Source organism: Glossina fuscipes, unplaced genomic scaffold, assembly GCF_014805625.2.
Source record: "Glossina fuscipes isolate IAEA_lab_2018 unplaced genomic scaffold, Yale_Gfus_2 27, whole genome shotgun sequence".
In the NCBI taxonomy this organism is placed as follows: Eukaryota; Metazoa; Arthropoda; class Insecta; order Diptera; family Glossinidae; genus Glossina; species Glossina fuscipes.
In genome coordinates, this window is record NW_023998422.1 from 4320408 (window position 1) to 4339047 (window position 18640).

Sequence of the window (18640 nt, forward strand, 5' to 3'; positions counted from 1 at the left end):
TAATGCACAACACTCACTATCTGAAACGCAAGCGATACTGAATGATATATCGGTTTCTTTATCTATAACGGAGAAGAGTACAAAAAATTTCCAAAAAGAAAATATATATAAAAATATATAAAAAAATTAAAATACAAACTGGAGAAGACTTTAAGTGCGGACAAGTTTTCCAACAGAGTGAGTGGTACCGGAAAACTTTGGAAAATTACGAATAAAAATACATTTAAATAATAAATTTGTCATGAGTTAATAAGTGGTGTTGCAAACGTGTTTAGTATGAAATTGTCAAAGAGTTGGGATGAATTAATTTTAAGCGCATCGCGATTAAGTTTAAATAATTTACGCACACCCGGCAAGAAAAAAACAAAAAATGTTAGTATAAAAACTTGTGCATTAATGTTACAAAAAATAAAAATAATATTTATTTCATACTTTGTTCAATTATATGATGCTTCTTACAAGTGCGACTTTATTTTAATATTCGTTTATAAACAAGAACGAAATGCAAAGCCAAGCACAACTTTAGCCATTGAAACTTTAACTAACTTTAAAAGGAAACAGCATTGAGACTACTTTCAGATTTTCGCCAAATAGATGTAAAATACTTTTTATTATAACTAAAAGCAATTATGAGCATTACCGAAGGCTGCCAGCTGACTATTGTTTCCTCACTCCATTTTCAAAACCGATATATACATCTATATATATATAAATATAAATATCAAGGGGAAAATAAGACCTGCATCTGAATTTCTTGCCTCTCGTCAGTCAGTCTATGATTTTTTTTTGTATAGCTTAAAAACATTTAATATAAAAATATAAAGCTGTTTATATAGGTTAAGTGAAAAGTGCGAGTGCAGCGTCCTCAGCTAAAAAATAATACGAATTAAACAATGGTTTTATCGAACAGCTGTATTTACCTCCATTTCCGTTTTTAAAAGAATCACAACTTGAATGGCAAGTTCGATGAGTGAAAGAAGAAAAGCATTGATCATTCGATCACCATCGACTTTAGTATAAAGCGATTGGGATGATTTATTTACCTATCTGCTAACTTTCGATAAAGTTTGGATCTATCAAGAACCACTTTAGACCCGAAATCCAGCATCTGTACAATGGTTTGCTATGATGCGAAAGCATCGAAGTGACTTTCACAAAGGGATAATGATGGGTTCGCTTATATTGACGCATTGCGCATATCATTTTAAAAGTAAACTTCCAATTGCAAAGGAAAGAAGTTGTCCTTTACTAGGCTCCGTCCCTAACTAAACTTGAAAATAATCATAATTTACTTACAAATAGGCTTTGAATTGTTAGAAATATGAAAAGATTGTGAATATAATTAAAGTTTGCGAATATTGTCGTTGATAAGTTATAACTTAAAGCAGATGTGTTAACAGGACGTGCCCTCAAAAAAGTTTGCCACAAAAGTTTTTTTTAATCAGCCATTCAATAAACGTTTCCTATACGTTTGGAGCCGGCAATGGCCAGGAAGAATTATACGTAGGGAGAGAGGAAAGACCTGAATAGTATTTGTATTCAATTTGAAAGTGGAGACGTGTAGAACGGTGGGAGGATGGAATGTAAGTTATTTTCGCCAAAGGCGGACAATGAAAAGCGATGAACTAACGTGGCCACAATACGGTAGCAATTAACACAACTCAAGTTAACTCCGAAGGTCATTGCATAAGAGCATAAATAAAATGAATGAAGCGAATCTAAGAATTGTCAATTGCATCAGAGTCGTTCGTTTTTGGAAAGCGAATTAATTGTTGCTTATAATACAGCGAATCCAAAATCCACTACAAGGGGAATATGGGCTTGAAATAATGGTGCAATTGGAGTTGTATATGAGTAAATGCCTGAAATTGAAAGCAAATGCAATTTTCTTTCTCGTAATTGTCGTCGCCAGATGGGAGATCATTTGTGAAACGTTTTCCAATAATTGCAAGTAAGGTCCTTACGGCGCGTTAAACATTTAGCGATAAATCCAATTATTCGTATCGGCTAACAGTATACCTTGTTATTACTATTAAATACAATTTTCGAAGAAATATGAGAAAACTTTTACAACTTCCTTTACATTTTGTACGGCATTATTAGTTGAATGTGCCAATGGAAAAACTGTACTGTCAATTAGCACAAAAAATTCGACCGCATAGACGAGTAGACGAGTCTAACCAAATTAAAATTCGACCCATCACATATCTCATATACACTGAAAAGAAATAACTGTAAGATTGTTACCCGGTTTATGTCTGTCTTATTGTTGAACCTCTCATCAGCCGATTATGTCAAAGAATTGGCATTCGATCCATCACATGTATCACATGCCATATGAAAAACGACAAGCATAAGTTTCTAGGCCGATTTAGCCATGTCCTCACGTATTGTTGGATCTCTTAAAGTCGTATAAGTTATCTTCTTAGTTGAAGTGTACAAATTTCATTCGAAAACGCCAGGAGCTTACGTCAAAGAATTAAAATTCGTCCCATCACCATATCTCATCTACACTTATAAAGGATAAGTGTAAGATTCTGAGCCTGTCAAGCCAAGTCCGTACATTTGTCGCCTATTGTTGGGCCTGCTGCCGTTTTCTAAATTATAAATAAATAGATGAACACTCTTCTAAAGGTTTTCATAGCTTGTTTTAAAAAAAGAATATTATCCTTCTCACCACCATCACTAAAAATAGACAACAAGGATTCTAGAAGCTTGATATATATTTATTCTTGATTAGAAGATGAAAAACTAAAAGTTCACCTACTCTCCCTTACGGCAGGCTCATAAGCAATTCGTCAATTTTCTTTTTCATTTTACAATGATTTAAATGAAATAAAATTCTTATAAAATGCAATGCGTGACTCGTTTCAACTAAATAAGTAGAAATGTATTTTTATTAATATCTCGCAGGGGACAAAGAAGAAAAACCATGCGAAACCGCATAAAACATTATTTGCCATTAACTACAAAAACTTTGTAGGCGTAAATTGTTTTTAGCTTCCTTTTGATAAAAGCCTCATTCATCTATTTTCATATTTATGCTAATCATCAAAAGATGGATTCTTGGGTTTGCCATATGGCTCGTAACATCCAGAAATACACTCCAGAATTAAACTCGGAAAGTAGACAAATATTTGGTCAAGGTCAGATTCGAAATCGATTTAACCGTGTAACTATGTTCCTGAAACTCGGCACATATATCCTTAGATCATGTTTATTTTCCAATTTCTAAATTTTATGGATTATCCGAAAAAAAATCACGGAACTTTAGAAAGTTTCTTCAAATTTGTAGTTTACATATTAGTCAAGAACTACGCTGTGGGCATCATATAAGAACTTGATTTGACTGAAAGACAGGGGAGTCTTTTGGCTAATTCACCCAGCTTAATTACAGCATTACAGTTCAATATATGCACTTTATATAAGAGTATCCTCCAAGCCGGCGTGCAATGGTGAAAAAGAGCCAGTAATTCTCATAGTGAAATAGTTGAAAAATATCAATCTAAGACTGACTCTCTGTCATGGTTCGTTAGCAATAAACCCATTCATGATGACATAAATATTTCGTATGTTAAAATGCCTCTCCATAAAACATCATGTCAGACCGAGTAATAACATGAATCCTTTGTCAATTGCTCTTCTTAATGGATCCGACAAGATTAGAAGATTGACTTTAATTTACTTTTTTTAATAAATCATCTCAGTTAGTTTGCATAGTCTTTCTCTGCAGTCTGCATCTTTGTTGCTTTCCTCGCCTTTCCACAACATTTGCTTGTTATTTTTCCGACTTATTCTAATTAAATTTGAAAGAAACCAAAGAAAAATACAGTGGACTCAACAGTCAATTCGTAAAATGACTTTTCAAAGTAGGGAGTTGTATGAGAAGCGGTCGAAAAAGAGGTCCGATCCGAATCAATTTCAATATCGTTTGTCCTTGGGAAAAACAGGTCGGTGCACCAAATTTCCTCAAAATATTTTAAAACTTACAACCTTGAGGTTGAACAAAAGAAACACGAAGACGGACAGGCGGACAGATAAACTTAAATCGATTGACAAAATGATTCTGAATTGATCGGCATAACGAAAGAAGCGTCTATTTGTGGATTGAACACAAGAAAGAAGCACAGATAGACCGACAATAGAAGATGGATCTATCTCAGGTCGTTTAGGATATTACATATATCCGCACAAACTTAATATAAGGTAAACATATGCAAGTGATGTACTGTGTAAATAATAATTCGGGACATTGCTTGCCAAAGACTTCAAAAGGAATGAGTTTTTTTGTAATTCATTACGCAGTCCTGCAGTTGTTGCTCATGTATAAAATGATCGCTAAACATTATATATTCAATCGAAAAGGTCTAAAAAAAAAAGTTCAATATTTTCTCACGATGGCAGAGCGGAATGGGTGTTCAATAGTCATTTGAAGCCTAATATGATTTCCATTTGTGTTTTGTGCGCGCTTAAGATTAACTACCAATGACGATTGTGTTTGTTTTGCGTTCAGTAAAAAATAAAAGTTTTTATCTCTTACACACGCGACCTTTTCTTAACTTTTACTAACAAAAAAAAAAAAAAACAAAAAAAAAAACGATTTATTGTTTCTGTTTCATCTTTTACATCCGCAAACAAAGGAACTATTTTGTCTTTTACTTCTTATTTGTATGCATTTTACAGTTAATAACCTTACGTATTGAATATCTTGTTTCATTAATGTTTATAGTTTTAACACAAAAAAAAAAAAAATAAATAATTAAAATAAGAACAAGACAAAAACGTAACGATGATATTCATTTTTAATATAAAACCATTTACATAGAAGCACGGCAAACATTTCCAAATTTCAATTTTTAAAATCTTTTCACACGCGAATCAATATAATGCATTTTATTTTATTTGTGAAATTAATTGTTTCGTACTCTCAATATTGAACAGGCCAGGCCTACTTGCGTAAGTTTGCCGAGACAAGATAATACAAAAAAATAAAAGTGCTTAGCGCTATTATATAATTACTTGAATTTTGCTTTCATTCATTCAGTTTATCATAGGAAAGTTGTACTGCAACAGATTACATTGCATTACATTCCTGACTGAATTGTTGCTCATTCCAATGCATAGCGTGTTAATGCGGCTCATTCTGTTCATCAATTCAACTTGAATTTGTTAATTAATTAATGCATTAGAAGACCAAAGAACGATTTGGTTTCATTTTTTATAAAAACAAAAAGTCAAATACATTTATGTGCGTAACTTATATAGATATATAAATATGAAGTCGGAATTTTTCTGTTTACTGCATGAAAAATATTTTATTGTTCATCGTTAATTATTTCTCCCCACTTGTCTGACAATGTGTGGATGCCATTTCTTTAAAACTCTTCTCCTTTTGTCGCCACCCATTCATTGAGTCGTTTTTTTTTCAAACATCTTAAGCTTTTCCTTAAGACTGGTGAGTAAGCTGCAAGAACTAGCACTTCTTAGTTGAGTGTTTCCAACGTGTTGTGAACCGATTTTGTTATAAGGATTAATAGACGGATAACATATAAAACAGTGCCCTCGTGTTGCTTTCCTTGATATTGTAGGCGTTTTTCGGAAAAGCGATTAATTGTTGGTATCAAAGTTTAGAATACTAAATAAACCGCTCCGGAATGTCTTTAGTTAGCTCATGTATATGCAAAATATCTCTTCCATTAGACAACCTCACATCGTGAAAGTAAAAGAACACACAGTGTTTTAAATTTTTATATATAATTTTCATGCTTGCTGTCTCCCTCTTTTGTTCTCAAGATATATTAGCGACAAGCTTAGGTATTCAGGATCTGTATGTAGGATTAAAGAAGCACTAGACGACTGCAGCTGATCCAACAAAACTCTATATAGCTTGCAGAACTCAATGCTCATGCCTTTCTGATCACTTGATGATTAATTACAATTAAATAAGTAACGCTTTCGCCATTCACTGTTTAGAATTTCTTAGAAAAGCATTACAGCACACTCTCTTCTTATACGCTACATGACTTGTGGGACAAGGGTATCTTTAATTTTTGCGGACGTATACAGCAATATCTACAACAGATCTATTACTATATCGTTCGAGCTTGTCTTTTTATATCCTACACCGGTTGTCGTATATTAAGTTTGTGCGGGTGTACACAACATCGAGAAGAACTTAAGATGGACCCATATGTTATTATATCGATCGAGCTTGTCCGTCCATCAGAACGCGCTTCTTGTATTCAACCTATAGGTCGCAATTTTTGAGATATTGTAATGATATTCGGTACATCCACAAGTCTTGGCCCAAGGAGAAACGTAAATGAATATGATTCCGATGGTAACACTTTTTCGACAATATATTCCAGCTTATTTTGAAATGTCGTTGTGTCGATAACTGTGTTAAGGGAAGTGGTGTAGGCCATTTAAAGCAGAAAAATAGGGTAGAAAGATTTAAGTACGCGCCGTTAATATTCCCGATAAAAATATTAGAAAATCGATCTTTTTTGGTAAATGATGATTGAAATAGGATTAGGATTGAAATGATCAGGACGGGTGCCTAGTAGGGAAAACATTCCTTAGGGTATAATTACTTGCCGATGGCTGACTAAGAGTTAGAGCAGTAATTCTATCAATAGACGATTCGACTAAGATTGGATGTAATTTTGCAAAGCTACGAATTTTTACATCAATTTTGCTAAATAACTAATTTTGAAAATGTTTTCAAAGATAGAATGGTTGATATTATCATTTTTGTTATTATCTATTATCCGGTTATCTGTCATATCAATAATTTTCTATATATGTATATAAATTTAAATGTTCTGCGGTAATGTCTTTTATAAAAATTTGTTACATTGTTGTTTAATGTTTGTATATATAACACTTAAAGAATATTAAAAAAGCGCAAACAATACTTGAAAAATTAAAAAAAACTCGAATGATAAAAAAGAGATTTCAAAACGATTACATCAGAGCTGCGTTAATTTGCATTCAATTCTTAATAGATCTCAATTTTTTTTTGATTTCTAGCAAAAAAAATTCAATTCAAGATTTTTAAAACCTCCACCGGTGCATAAGCACTGTGTATGGGTTATATTAAGGATATCAAATTATGTCACTTAGACTCAGTGACATTTTAATTGCATTCAAATTATGTTCTTTTCAAAATTAAGTTTCTTTCTTAATTGGAAGAGCCAGTAACGGGATATCCCTTGTAGGTATGGGCACGATAGTGAACAAGAAGAATTGTAAGTAAGAGAAGAGCAAAGAGTGGCTAATTTTGAACAATGAATAAGTGGTTTTTACTTACGTGTAAAAATATGGTGAATAACGAAAGAATGAAGAAGACCCACATAAAAAACTTATTCTTCCGCCTGTCCCTGCGATTTCATGCAGAACGTTTTTACATACGAGAATATATAATATTAACTTTGTGCAGATGTATGCAGTACTCAGAAGGCTTTGAGTTAGACTCGCTTTCCGCTATACCATTCTAAGCTTTTCTGTCCGTCTGTCTGTCTTTCTGAAAGTTTTTGACGTATTTTTATGAAATTTGCTACACTGGACGAAAGCGATTCAAAATAATTCGGATGGGGACACTTTCTCAACCACTTACCCTACTAATACTTACGCCTTATTTTGATATTGGTTTTGTCGATAACTGCAGGTTAATGAATGAATGGTGTTTAACGATGGTCCGTGACCAACTACAGTGTTTTTACTTCTTTTATTGTTAAAGAGTTTCAGCGTACCACTAGCATTGGGAATGAAGACTGACAGAGTAACATAGCAATACGATCAAATCTAAGCATAACACTCGCAATAGTCTTTAGATATTTGTTTGCAATTTATATGCAAAATTTAATAGATTTAAATAAATATGATCATGTTTTCGTTTTTATCCATCGATACGAGTACGTGTCGCAGTAGATGCCTTCTCAGCCCTAGTCATTGGGAATGAAGACTGACAGAGTAACATAGCAATACGATCAAATCTAAGCATAACATTCGCAATAGTCTTTAGATATTTGTTTGCAATTTATATGAAAAATTTAATAGATTTAAATAAATATGATCATGTTTTCGTTTTTATCCATCAATACGAGTACGTATCGCAGTAGATGCCTTCTCAGCCCTAGTCTTTACGAAAATTTTCTGCACTTTTCGGATTATTATGCACCTAATCTTTTTATTAATTTTATAAATTTTTTTTTTTTTGCGTTTATTGGGTTTAAACATTATTTAAATGCACATTAATAAAATAGATTGTAAATGCGTTAAATGTCTGGCTTATCAAATAGCTGTAGTCGTCTTCTGAATGATTTTTGTTAACTGTAATATTAATTGATGTGTGTTCACCGAATAAATCTTCTTAAAATTGTTTTAAATGTGTGTGACCCTTTGTCTTCACACCCATGGTCGCCGAGAGATCAGATTATATTTATTGGTCTTAAATCTTTTTTTTTTTTTGTTTTTTTGGTTCATTTGCGTATTAGAGTCTCAACCGTCTTGGAGATTCTATGGGTTCGTTGGGACATCGTGCTCTCCTACAATATGTGGACTCTAATGATTTATCTGGTCTACGAGCAATCTTAGATAGTCGTCATTTGTCTATAGATGATCGGGATGAGGTGAGTTTCTTCATAGCGTGCTTAATTGTTAATTGATCATCATTCCGTTTCCATTTGAATCGAAGAACGGTACCACGTTATTGATGGTGGTGGCAGGTCGCGGTCTCACACCTTTTGTACGTGAACTTTTGACACGTGGTGCTGACGTGCATGGCGAAGACAATGATAATTGGACTGCTCTCTTGTGCGCTACTAAAGCCGGACATTTCGATATCGTTCAACTGTTGATAGAGCACGGTGCGGACTTTGAACATCGTGATATGGTAGAATTATAAAAATTTATTATTTTTTAAAAGTTTTGATGTAAAGTAACGCAAACATTTGATTCCTTTAGGGAGGTTGGACACCTCTGATGTGGGCATCTTATCGTGGCCACGTCGAATTGGTGCGTTTCCTTTTAGACAAAGGTGCTGACGTTAACGTTCATGGAAATTACCATTTGGGTCCTTTGCTTTGGGCAGCTGGCCGTGGGTTCAAAGAAGTCGTCGAGATGTTGATAAGTCGTGGCGCGAAAGTAAATGTAGGCGATAAATATGGTACTACGGCTTTGGTGTGGGCATGTCGCAAGGGTAATGTAGAAATTGTGGATACATTATTAAAAGCTGGAGCTAATGTCGACACAGCAGGCATGTATTCGTGGACTCCTCTTTTGGTGGCCGCCTCGGGTGGTCATACCGATTGCGTAACTTCGTTACTGGAAAAGAAACCAAATGTTAATGCTTTGGATAAGGATGGTTTAACCGCCTTAGCAATAGCCAGTCGTGAAGGTTATCAAGAAATCGCTGCCGCCTTAATAGCTGCCGGAGCATATGTAAATATACAAGATCGGGCCGGTGATACTCCACTTATACACGCTGTGAAGGGCGGTCATCGCGGCGTCGTTGAGGCTCTGCTTAAAAAACACGCCGATGTCGATATACAAGGGAAGGACCGAAAGTCTGCAATTTACACCGCTGTCGAAAAGGGTCATACACAAATCGTAAAAATATTAATACACACAAATCCCGATCTCGAGGCTGCTACCAAAGATGGGGATACCCCGTTACTGAGAGCCGTTCGCAATCGTAATTTGGACATGGTGCAGATGTTATTAGATCGTAAAGCCAAAGTGGCAGCTAGCGACAAACGTGGGGATACCTGTTTACACATTGCCATGCGTGCCCGTTCCAAAGCCATTGTTGAAGCTCTGCTCAGAAATCCCAAGAATAGCCAATTGCTTTACAGGGCCAACAAGGCTGGAGAAACTCCCTACGTTATTGACACCGCTCATCAGAAAACTATTTTAGGTCAAGTATTCGGAGCCCGACGTTTAAACACTAACGAAGATTCGGAAGGGATGCTAGGCTATGAGCTGTATTCTTCAGCTTTGGCTGATGTACTTAGTGAACCTACGCTTACAATACCCATCACTGTTGGGCTGTATGCCAAATGGGGCAGTGGCAAGAGCTTTCTCCTCAATAAATTGCGTGATGAAATGACCAATTTTGCACGCCAATGGGCGGAACCTCCAATACGCACTGGTGGCTTACTATTTTTAGTGTGCTTTCATGTAGCCTTAGTATTGGGGACTACAGTGGGGCTAGCAACGTGGTCAGTTTTATGGGGACTGCTGACGGGCATATGTTTTTTAGTTTTAACTTATCTCCTGCTGGCTGTCATACACTATTGCAATTATCAAATGGATTTAAATTGGGCCTATTCTGTAGACCATGGCATAACAAAACGAATTAGTCGCTTAAGGCTGATACTGCAGGTGGCTTTCTGTCATCCGCCTGGTTCCCAAGCTGATACGCAAGCAAAACCAGTGCGATTTCATTTCGCCGAAGCCAGCAGCGCTTCTCCTACGGGAGAAGGAGCTGTAGCCCATATGTTAGCTTCACTATTTGAAGCTATAGAAACTCATTACGGTTGGCTTTCGACGCGACTATATAGAGCTTTTCGTCCCAAACCTCTTAAAATTACTGCCGGATGGCGATGGAGGCGCATGTGTTGTATTCCTATAGTTATAATTTTCGAATTGGGTTTAATCAGTTTCATGGTGGGTATTTCCTTGGTGGTGGCTTACTTTATGCATTCTTCTACTGCGGAGCAAGAACGTATCCTAGTCTTCATTTATGTGATTTGCGTAGTGCTAATATCCATAATTTGCACTAACTTACACGTTTTAGCTAAGGCGCTTGGAGCCTTATTTATATCACAGGGTCGTCATTTGAAACGGACAGTACGTTCTAGTGAAGGTGCTCCATTAACTGCACTCGGGGCAGAAGTAGCTTTAATGACGGATATGGTAAAGGTAAACCTTTTCAAGCCTAGATAAAACCAATTCGTAATATTCGTTCGGTTTCAGTGTCTCGACGCCTTTACTACACAACAGAGTCGTTTGGTAGGCGTGGTAGACGCTTTGGATTCCTGTGATACTGAACGTATACTGTCGTTACTTAATGCGATTCAAACTTTGCTCTCGTCACCCAACCGGCCTTTTGTGGTATTGATAGCTGTCGATCCACATGTTATAGCAAAAGCGGCTGAAGCAAACAGCAGACGTTTATTTACCGAAGGCGGTATCGGAGGTCATGACTTTTTACGTAATTTAGTGCATTTACCGGTTTATTTACAAAACTCGGGGCTACGTAAAGTGCAACGGGCTCAAATGACCGCTTTGCTATTCAAACGCAATTATAGCGAATTGCAAGGTGATGACGGCCCCGGCTTGGGTCATTCAGTATCAGCGAGACGTTTATCAAATGCTTCGGAAATAATGTCCAGCCAAGAAAAATTAAGGAATCCTCCTCATACGAATCGTGGTGGAGGCGGTAGTGGTAAGAAATTGCGTATGTCTGAATCGGTAGCCAGTTCGATAGGTTCAAATTTACATCGATTGGGACAAAACCCTCAAGGGGTTTTAGATTTATCTAAAATTGTATTAACTGATGATTACTTCAGTGATGTTAATCCACGCAGTATGAGACGTTTAATGAACGTCATCTACATAACAGGTAATTGAGAAGGGAACGTCTAAGAAAATTTACTATTGATTTTCTATTGGTTGCAGTGCGTTTACTTAAAGCATTCCAAATAGATTTTAGTTGGTATCGTTTAAGTTCCTGGATTAATTTAACCGAACAATGGCCTTTGAGGGCAAGTATGATTGTTTTACATCATGATCAGTATATGGAAGCATTTGATGATTTAGTTCCGCTACAAACAGTTTACGAGAAGTAAGTCCCACTAATTGACATCCTAATAAAACATTGAAAACTGCTTTGACACTTCCAGGGTACGACCTAAGTTAGTGTGCTTGCGTGAGGCTGCACCTTTATTGGAGCTAGATCGTGATGAACGTAAATTGGATGCTTTTCTTCAACTTCATAAATCTGACTTATTGGTGGCCGACTTACGCATATTTCTTCCATTTACAATTAATTTAGATCCATATTTAAGAAAAGTATTAAAAGGTCGGTGAAAGTCACGTTTACACCAATTTACAATTAATTGTATTTGATTATATAAAATAGAAGATCAACAGTCCATTGAAGATGAAGGCTCTATGGTTTTACAAAATCGTCCTAGTGTTCAAGCTACTATGCGAATACCACCCACACCTACCACCTATGTGCCTTCGCCTATGGGAGGTTACCCTCCGTACCAAATCCTGCATAATGATTATCACATACAAGAGCTGCGGCAGCGTAATCTAACCTCTAGTAACGAAGTTGCCGTGACACCTCTGCTAAGTTCTCCTGCTGAATCGTTTGGGGTAAAGTAGAGTACTTTGTTTAAGATTTCTTTTTAATAGTTGACCGTGATACGATGACCAAAAGTAGAGAGTACTCGAAAATGGTTTGGATGGAAGTGGAAAACCCAATAAAAACTCAAAACTCAGATGAAAGTTGGAGTCAACTAAAGTTAGCTAATAAGTACAAATCAATGATTGATTAAAGGCTTCCCGATGTAGCAGATATGTAAAACTAACGCAAAAAGTGAAATGATTATAAGTTTCCATCATAACGCGGATTACTTATTTCACCTCATGAAAAGTTAGCTAACGTGGCTTAAACTTAATATGTCGGGCAGGCACGGAAACTGTAAAACTCAATATTCTTATCTCCTTACCATCCATTTGTGATATAAAATTTTAAAAAATATTGTTTTTATGTTTACTAAATTATTAGTTTGTTGATAATCTTTTCAAAATTCCACTTTCTTCTAGGGCGACATATTAGAAGCGAAACTTAATGATTTAACGGTAGAAGGTGTTATTAGTCTCATCGAACGAATAGATGATCTTAAACCTGCTCTGCCAAAATTAGCTCCTTTATTACGTGAAAATTCTATTAGCGGTCGTGTCTTAAAATATTGCGAACTTAATGACTTAAAACAGGTAAGAAGTTTAAGCAATTTTTATAACCAGTTTATGTTGAAACATTGTTCATTCCCGACAGGTGTTACAGTTAAGCTTTGGTCATTGGGAGTTGTTTCGATTACTTATAAATACGTTGCGTGATTATGAGAAAAGTCAGCGAAAAGCGAAAATGACTCCCGCCATAGTTGATACAGCCACCACCACAAACGTCTCCACCGCCACTACCAAAGATACCCATGACAATCACAATTTATCAGTTAATCCAACGCATACAAGAAAAGGCTCAGCACACATGGAAAAGCAGGTACATATATATATATTGCACGTATGTGCACTTTTTAAAGATACATTTTGTAGAAATCATTGTTATTTGCGGCATATATTGGATTGTCTCTTGTCATTATTATCATTTTTTTTAGCTGAAAAGAAAACTGTAATCACTTAGGAATCGCTTTAATATAAGCATAAGCAAAGTTTGAATTGCACAACACAACAGAGTATAGATGAATTAATTCAATTATCTTACTTAATTTTTTTTACTTTTTGTTTATAGTAAATATAATTTCGAGGAGAAATACTTCCTAAGTATATAGCAAAGTATTTTGTTTTTTGTGCAAATTTCATACTTTTGACATGCCTCAAGCATAAGCACACTTGTGTCATCAGACGCAAATTAAATCCATTTTCGTAAAGTGCGTCTGTTTTTTAAATTGTAGAAAGATCTTGAAAAAACACTGATACTAGTCAGATATAAAAGTGGTTACAGATCAAGACACGCTCGACTGGGTTAAGGCGAAAATTTTTGATTTTTTACAACATGGAAATATCTTGCATTTAAACACATGTAATCAAAAAAAAAAAAAAAATTTAATATATTTTGTTTCACAATTTTATCCTTTTTCGAAAAAAACAAATTTGCTAAATTATTTTTTATGTTTTCTACATTTTTATTGTATGAAAAAAAAAAAAATATATAAATGCAGTCAAAAGTCCATGATTATGATTTTCTCCAGGTAATAATGAAATAATCGACGTAAGAAAATCTTGTTTTTCTTTTCCAATTAGAAACCTTTGATGTTGTTTTATTTTAATGTTGATGATATGAAATACACTCAAAGAAAATTTGAATTCCTTGTAGGCTTTTAATGCTAATTTGGATGTAACCTATTTTAATATCGAACATATTAACATTTTCGGAATGTGCCGACATTCTTATTTAAAGCCTTTATATGTCTGTCTATAATATATTAATTCTACTTTTTTTCTCTGCACGTCCTTGCGTTTACAATTTTTTAAGAGCACTCACAATCCAAGGTTTTCAAAATAAAAGCTCTTTAATTTTCTTTACCGCAAATACATATATAAAGAACATCATTGAGTAAGTTTTGATAGTAAGACCATGCAGTTGTTTTTATTGAAGGAGTAAAAATAAATATATGACTCGATCTTACTCTATTACATATTTTTACAGCGAAACGACAAACAATAGCAAATGTTATTTGTGGATCGTTAATGCGTGGCGTTTCGACTATTTTCCTTACTTATCTGCCGAGTGGCCGAGTAGGTGAAAATCACGAGTACCAAGCCAATGTTCGCGGTAGAGTTCACTTTGATACGATGCGATTGAGTACATACTAGCTACGGTCACAGCCTCCTTACCCCTTTCTCTCTTCTTCCACATTTTTCTGATCGCCACCGTGTTACGCAACAATAGGGGGCATTTGTTTTCCCAGAATAATTTTTTTTTTAGATATCACTATAAAATTTATTACATATATCAAGTGATCAATCCTTGTTCATTGTACCGATTGCTTACTTTGAGAAAATGTTTTTGTGCCCAATCAATCAATCAATCGATGAAAAAGGAAGACCGATTTTCGATCTACCACGGCCATCTAGCCGCTTGGCTGCGGACTTTTTAATATCACCCATTAGTTGAAGCCACCAATTCACTCGACATACACCGCACATTGTATCGTATACCTTTTATTTCGTAGTGCATACTTTACATCATATTTTTATGCAATTTGGTAACACCTTGTAGATAACCGAAAATATCTAAAATGCATGAGTAAAGTTTAACCTTCCCAAGTAAGAGATAATGAAACTAAAAAAAGAAGAATTGCAGGTTGCCACGCGTGGGAGGACGCATGGCTCAATTCAATTCACTTTCAACATTGACCTAATGAGAGGTATAAGCAAATAAATTGAAGTTCTGTTTTCATTTTCTAAACAAAGACATGAGATTAAAGGCCAACTTTCAACAACCGCATAGGCAAAGGGATGAGGATAATTCGAATCAATCTACAATAAAGGTGTTTCTGTATTTAGGAAATCCAAAATTCTTGCGGAAGGGCCTTTCGTAGGAGAAAGGGAACAAATGTTGTCTGCGATTTATATATACCAAATTTGGGACAAGTAGATCGCGTTTAAATTTCCCAAGAAGTAAGCCCTTAAATGGCTATAAAGCCTGAGTTTGCACCGTCTGACGAAAGTAGAGGAAGAACGATATGATCCCTGACAAGGTTATGAACTTTGCTAAATTTGGGCGGCTTCAGTTCATATTTTGATCACGCCCCGCATAGAAGCGGGGAGGCTTGCATGAAAAATATTTCTTAACAAGGCAACAAAGAATAACTTTTGGTATTTTTTCACGAAAATAAACGAGGAACTCTATTAGGCGAAGTGGCCTTGATCAGCCTTGCTAGGCTATAATGATGTTATTGCTTTATTTGTTAAATTTTTTTAAAATAGAACTCACCGAATCCCTTTTAAATTTATTCAAATAGAATTTCATTTGTTTTTTTTATTGAAAGAAATCCTAATAATTTTTTCTTTGAGTGTGTAAATGTGTTTTTACGTAGATGTTGTGATATAGCAAATTTTTGCAAAACTCTGATTTGTTTTTTTTTTTTTTTTTTATAGTAAAAGTATATTTTGGATAAGTAAATGTAAACTATTTAATACTTAATCACATCATAATAACCTTAATGTTGTAGTTTTCAATAACAAAAACAAAAAAAACAATTTTTATGAAAATTGCAAATTTGGCTTCTTTTGAGAATTGCTTCCCTTTTTTTATTTCTATTAATGTAAATAAAAAATTTTGCTTGCAAAACTTTTGTAATTTTTCGGGTGAATGTTTACTTTCAGGTTACCTTAGAAGAGCAGATGATATGCGGTGCTTTGCAAACTTTAAATGAGGACGCATTTGAAGATGTGGCCAGCAGTGAAAGACCTAGTCCTTCGGGCTTGCCCACAGGTGAGATGATAGCGGCGGCAGCTGCTCAGCTGCATTTAGCACCCATACGTGAATCATCGGAATTTGGTTCACCATCCGATGAGCTTAAAATTAATAACAGTCTCTCACCAACATACGCCACTACCAATAATTACAACAATCCTAGTGTTAATAATGTTGTTAACTCTAATAATATCAATAACAAAAACACGTTAACAAATTACACAACAACAACACCAACAACAAAGACATCAAGAAAATCTTTAACACCCACAGATTACCATCGTACAATTAGCTCGCACTCCTTACAAAATCTGAGCGGGGTTTTGTTCTTGGGTAATGGGCTGGCCGGTAACCAACACGGGGCGGCAAATTTACGCCACAGCCTAATTGAGGAGGGGGGTCTGCAAGCTTTATCAACGTCTAATCATGCTTTAAGCACGTCAGCCATTCGTTATGGCAATGGTATACAACAGCGACATCATTCAGTAGGCGATGAGTTGTTGTGTGCTCCCCTAACGCCACAGATACGATCTCCCACCAATAAGAATTTATCACCACCTGCCGTTGTTGTTATACCGAATACAAACGGTGATGATCATAACTCGCCAACGATAGATGATACAAAATTATAGGATTGGAATTGGGTCGGTAAGGGCTGGTTTCAATTGTGATAGTGTGTAACAATAACAATTTGAGAACAGAAATGAGAATTCAACATATCTTTACAAATGTTAGGAAGAGATGTACATATAAACAGGTACGTAAGTAGCGAAGCAAATGATAGACAGGCTTTTATCCGACCGACGGTACTATTGCTCGTATATATAGGATTATAATCGATAAACGTAAATCTAGTTTAGTAACAAATTACTCGTTCTTAAAGCAATCTATGCCATACACATATATGTATATGGTTTATTTTATACAGTGTATAATACAAAATAACGGAAGAAATATTTTGACTGATTTTATACTTAACAATTACTTACCATATGTACACATGGAAAGGATATTCCAAAATGACTACTAACGTTCGTCAATGTTAAACATACATATGTACACAATGTTTTTTTTTTTTTTTTTTTTTATATTAATATATTGATGTTGAACACATGATAATTTTTGCTTTGCTGCACACATTCCAAAAAAAAAAAAAAAAAAAAAAAAAAAAAAAAAAAAAACCTGGGTTTTTATTTTTATCACTAATGAAAAAAAAAAAAAAGAAAACAAAAATATAAAAAATTTATTCAAAAACACTTTTAAAACAATCCTGGAAATTTGTTAATGCTGAGAACTTTGTTGAATAACACACACCACGGCTTGAGTTATATTATCAATTATTTCTCACTTTAATATATAATAAACATTGCTTCCTTTCTTTTTCTTGTTACACGAGCCATCAAATTATTTTAGCATTTCTTCTTTCTTTTCAAATAATATTCAAATCTTGTCTAACATTATTTATTTATCTTTTTCTTTCTTCTTATAGTCTTTAAGTATTTAATAAGATATAATACTTCTCGGTTTTGTAGAATTGTTTCAGAATATTTCTGTAGATTAGGAAACTATTTAGGATATTGAATATACCGAACATATACTTATATAACTAAATGCTTACATACATACTTACCTAATAAGTGTATGTTGTAGAAAGATAACAAGTTTATATTATATGCATGTGTGACGCTTAAAAACGCAAGTATTAATTAATAATATACAGTGTACTTATAATCAATAAAGTTTAGATTTTAAAATGAATATAACATATATACAAGAAAAAAAGTGAAATGCAATTTTTTTTTTTTCGTGTTTTTTAACATTAACGATTAATACGAACAAAAGTGTAAGAAAATTCTATTAAAATAAATATTAAGTTATTGCAAGCAAAAATACATAATTATATGGCATTTTCACTACGTATGCGTGTGCGTGTATATCATGTGTGTGGTTGTCATCGCATTTGTTTTTTGACTTTTCAAGCTTTTTCGGTAACGGTCCATTATAATACGCATGTGTTTTTCCTCCCCTTACATTTTCAAAAAAAAAAAAAACTCGTTTACATTTATTTGCTTCTCTATGTAACCGCTCTTTATACTTATTTCTTATATTACATTATATACGTTATTAACTTTAAATGTTTAATCTTTATTTATGTTAATGCTTTTTATGTTATTGTTTTTGTTGCGTACAACTGTTGTTACTTTACTTGATGACTCAATGTATGTTATGTTATGTTGATTAACAGTTCCTTGGCATTAGTAATGTAAGCAAAGGCGAATCTTGTTCACTTTAGAAAACCATATGATAATAGTAATGTTTTCGCTTTTTAACAGTGGGCATGTCAGTGGATCATTCGAATCTATTTTGAGATTTTTCTTTTTTCTGTCATAAGTTATTAAC

At 34.5% G+C, this 18640-nt stretch overlaps 1 protein-coding gene across 13 annotated transcripts in view; it reads left to right on the forward strand.

Annotated features, from left to right (window-relative positions):
- Positions 1 to 18640, forward strand: part of LOC119636085 (kinase D-interacting substrate of 220 kDa B) — a 52726-nt gene that overhangs the window by 29356 nt on the left and 4730 nt on the right. For 4 of the 13 annotated variants that reach the window (XM_038031211.1, XM_038031210.1, XM_038031208.1 and 1 more), the window contains exons 2-12: positions 8499 to 8633; positions 8699 to 8896; positions 8968 to 10926; positions 10981 to 11629; positions 11686 to 11851; positions 11910 to 12088; positions 12149 to 12390; positions 12844 to 13014; positions 13076 to 13300; positions 13980 to 14009; positions 16150 to 17345. In XM_038031211.1, the coding sequence (XP_037887139.1) occupies positions 8523 to 8633; positions 8699 to 8896; positions 8968 to 10926; positions 10981 to 11629; positions 11686 to 11851; positions 11910 to 12088; positions 12149 to 12390; positions 12844 to 13014; positions 13076 to 13300; positions 13980 to 14009; positions 16150 to 16872 (4653 nt within the window). In that variant the 5' untranslated portion in view covers positions 8499 to 8522 and the 3' untranslated portion in view covers positions 16873 to 17345. Of the gene's footprint in view, positions 1 to 117; positions 373 to 8498; positions 8634 to 8698; positions 8897 to 8967; positions 10927 to 10980; positions 11630 to 11685; positions 11852 to 11909; positions 12089 to 12148; positions 12391 to 12843; positions 13015 to 13075; positions 13301 to 13979; positions 14010 to 16149; positions 17346 to 18640 lie in introns of those variants that run through there. The other 9 variants (XM_038031205.1, XM_038031206.1, XM_038031209.1 and 6 more) reach the window with 7 other exon arrangements.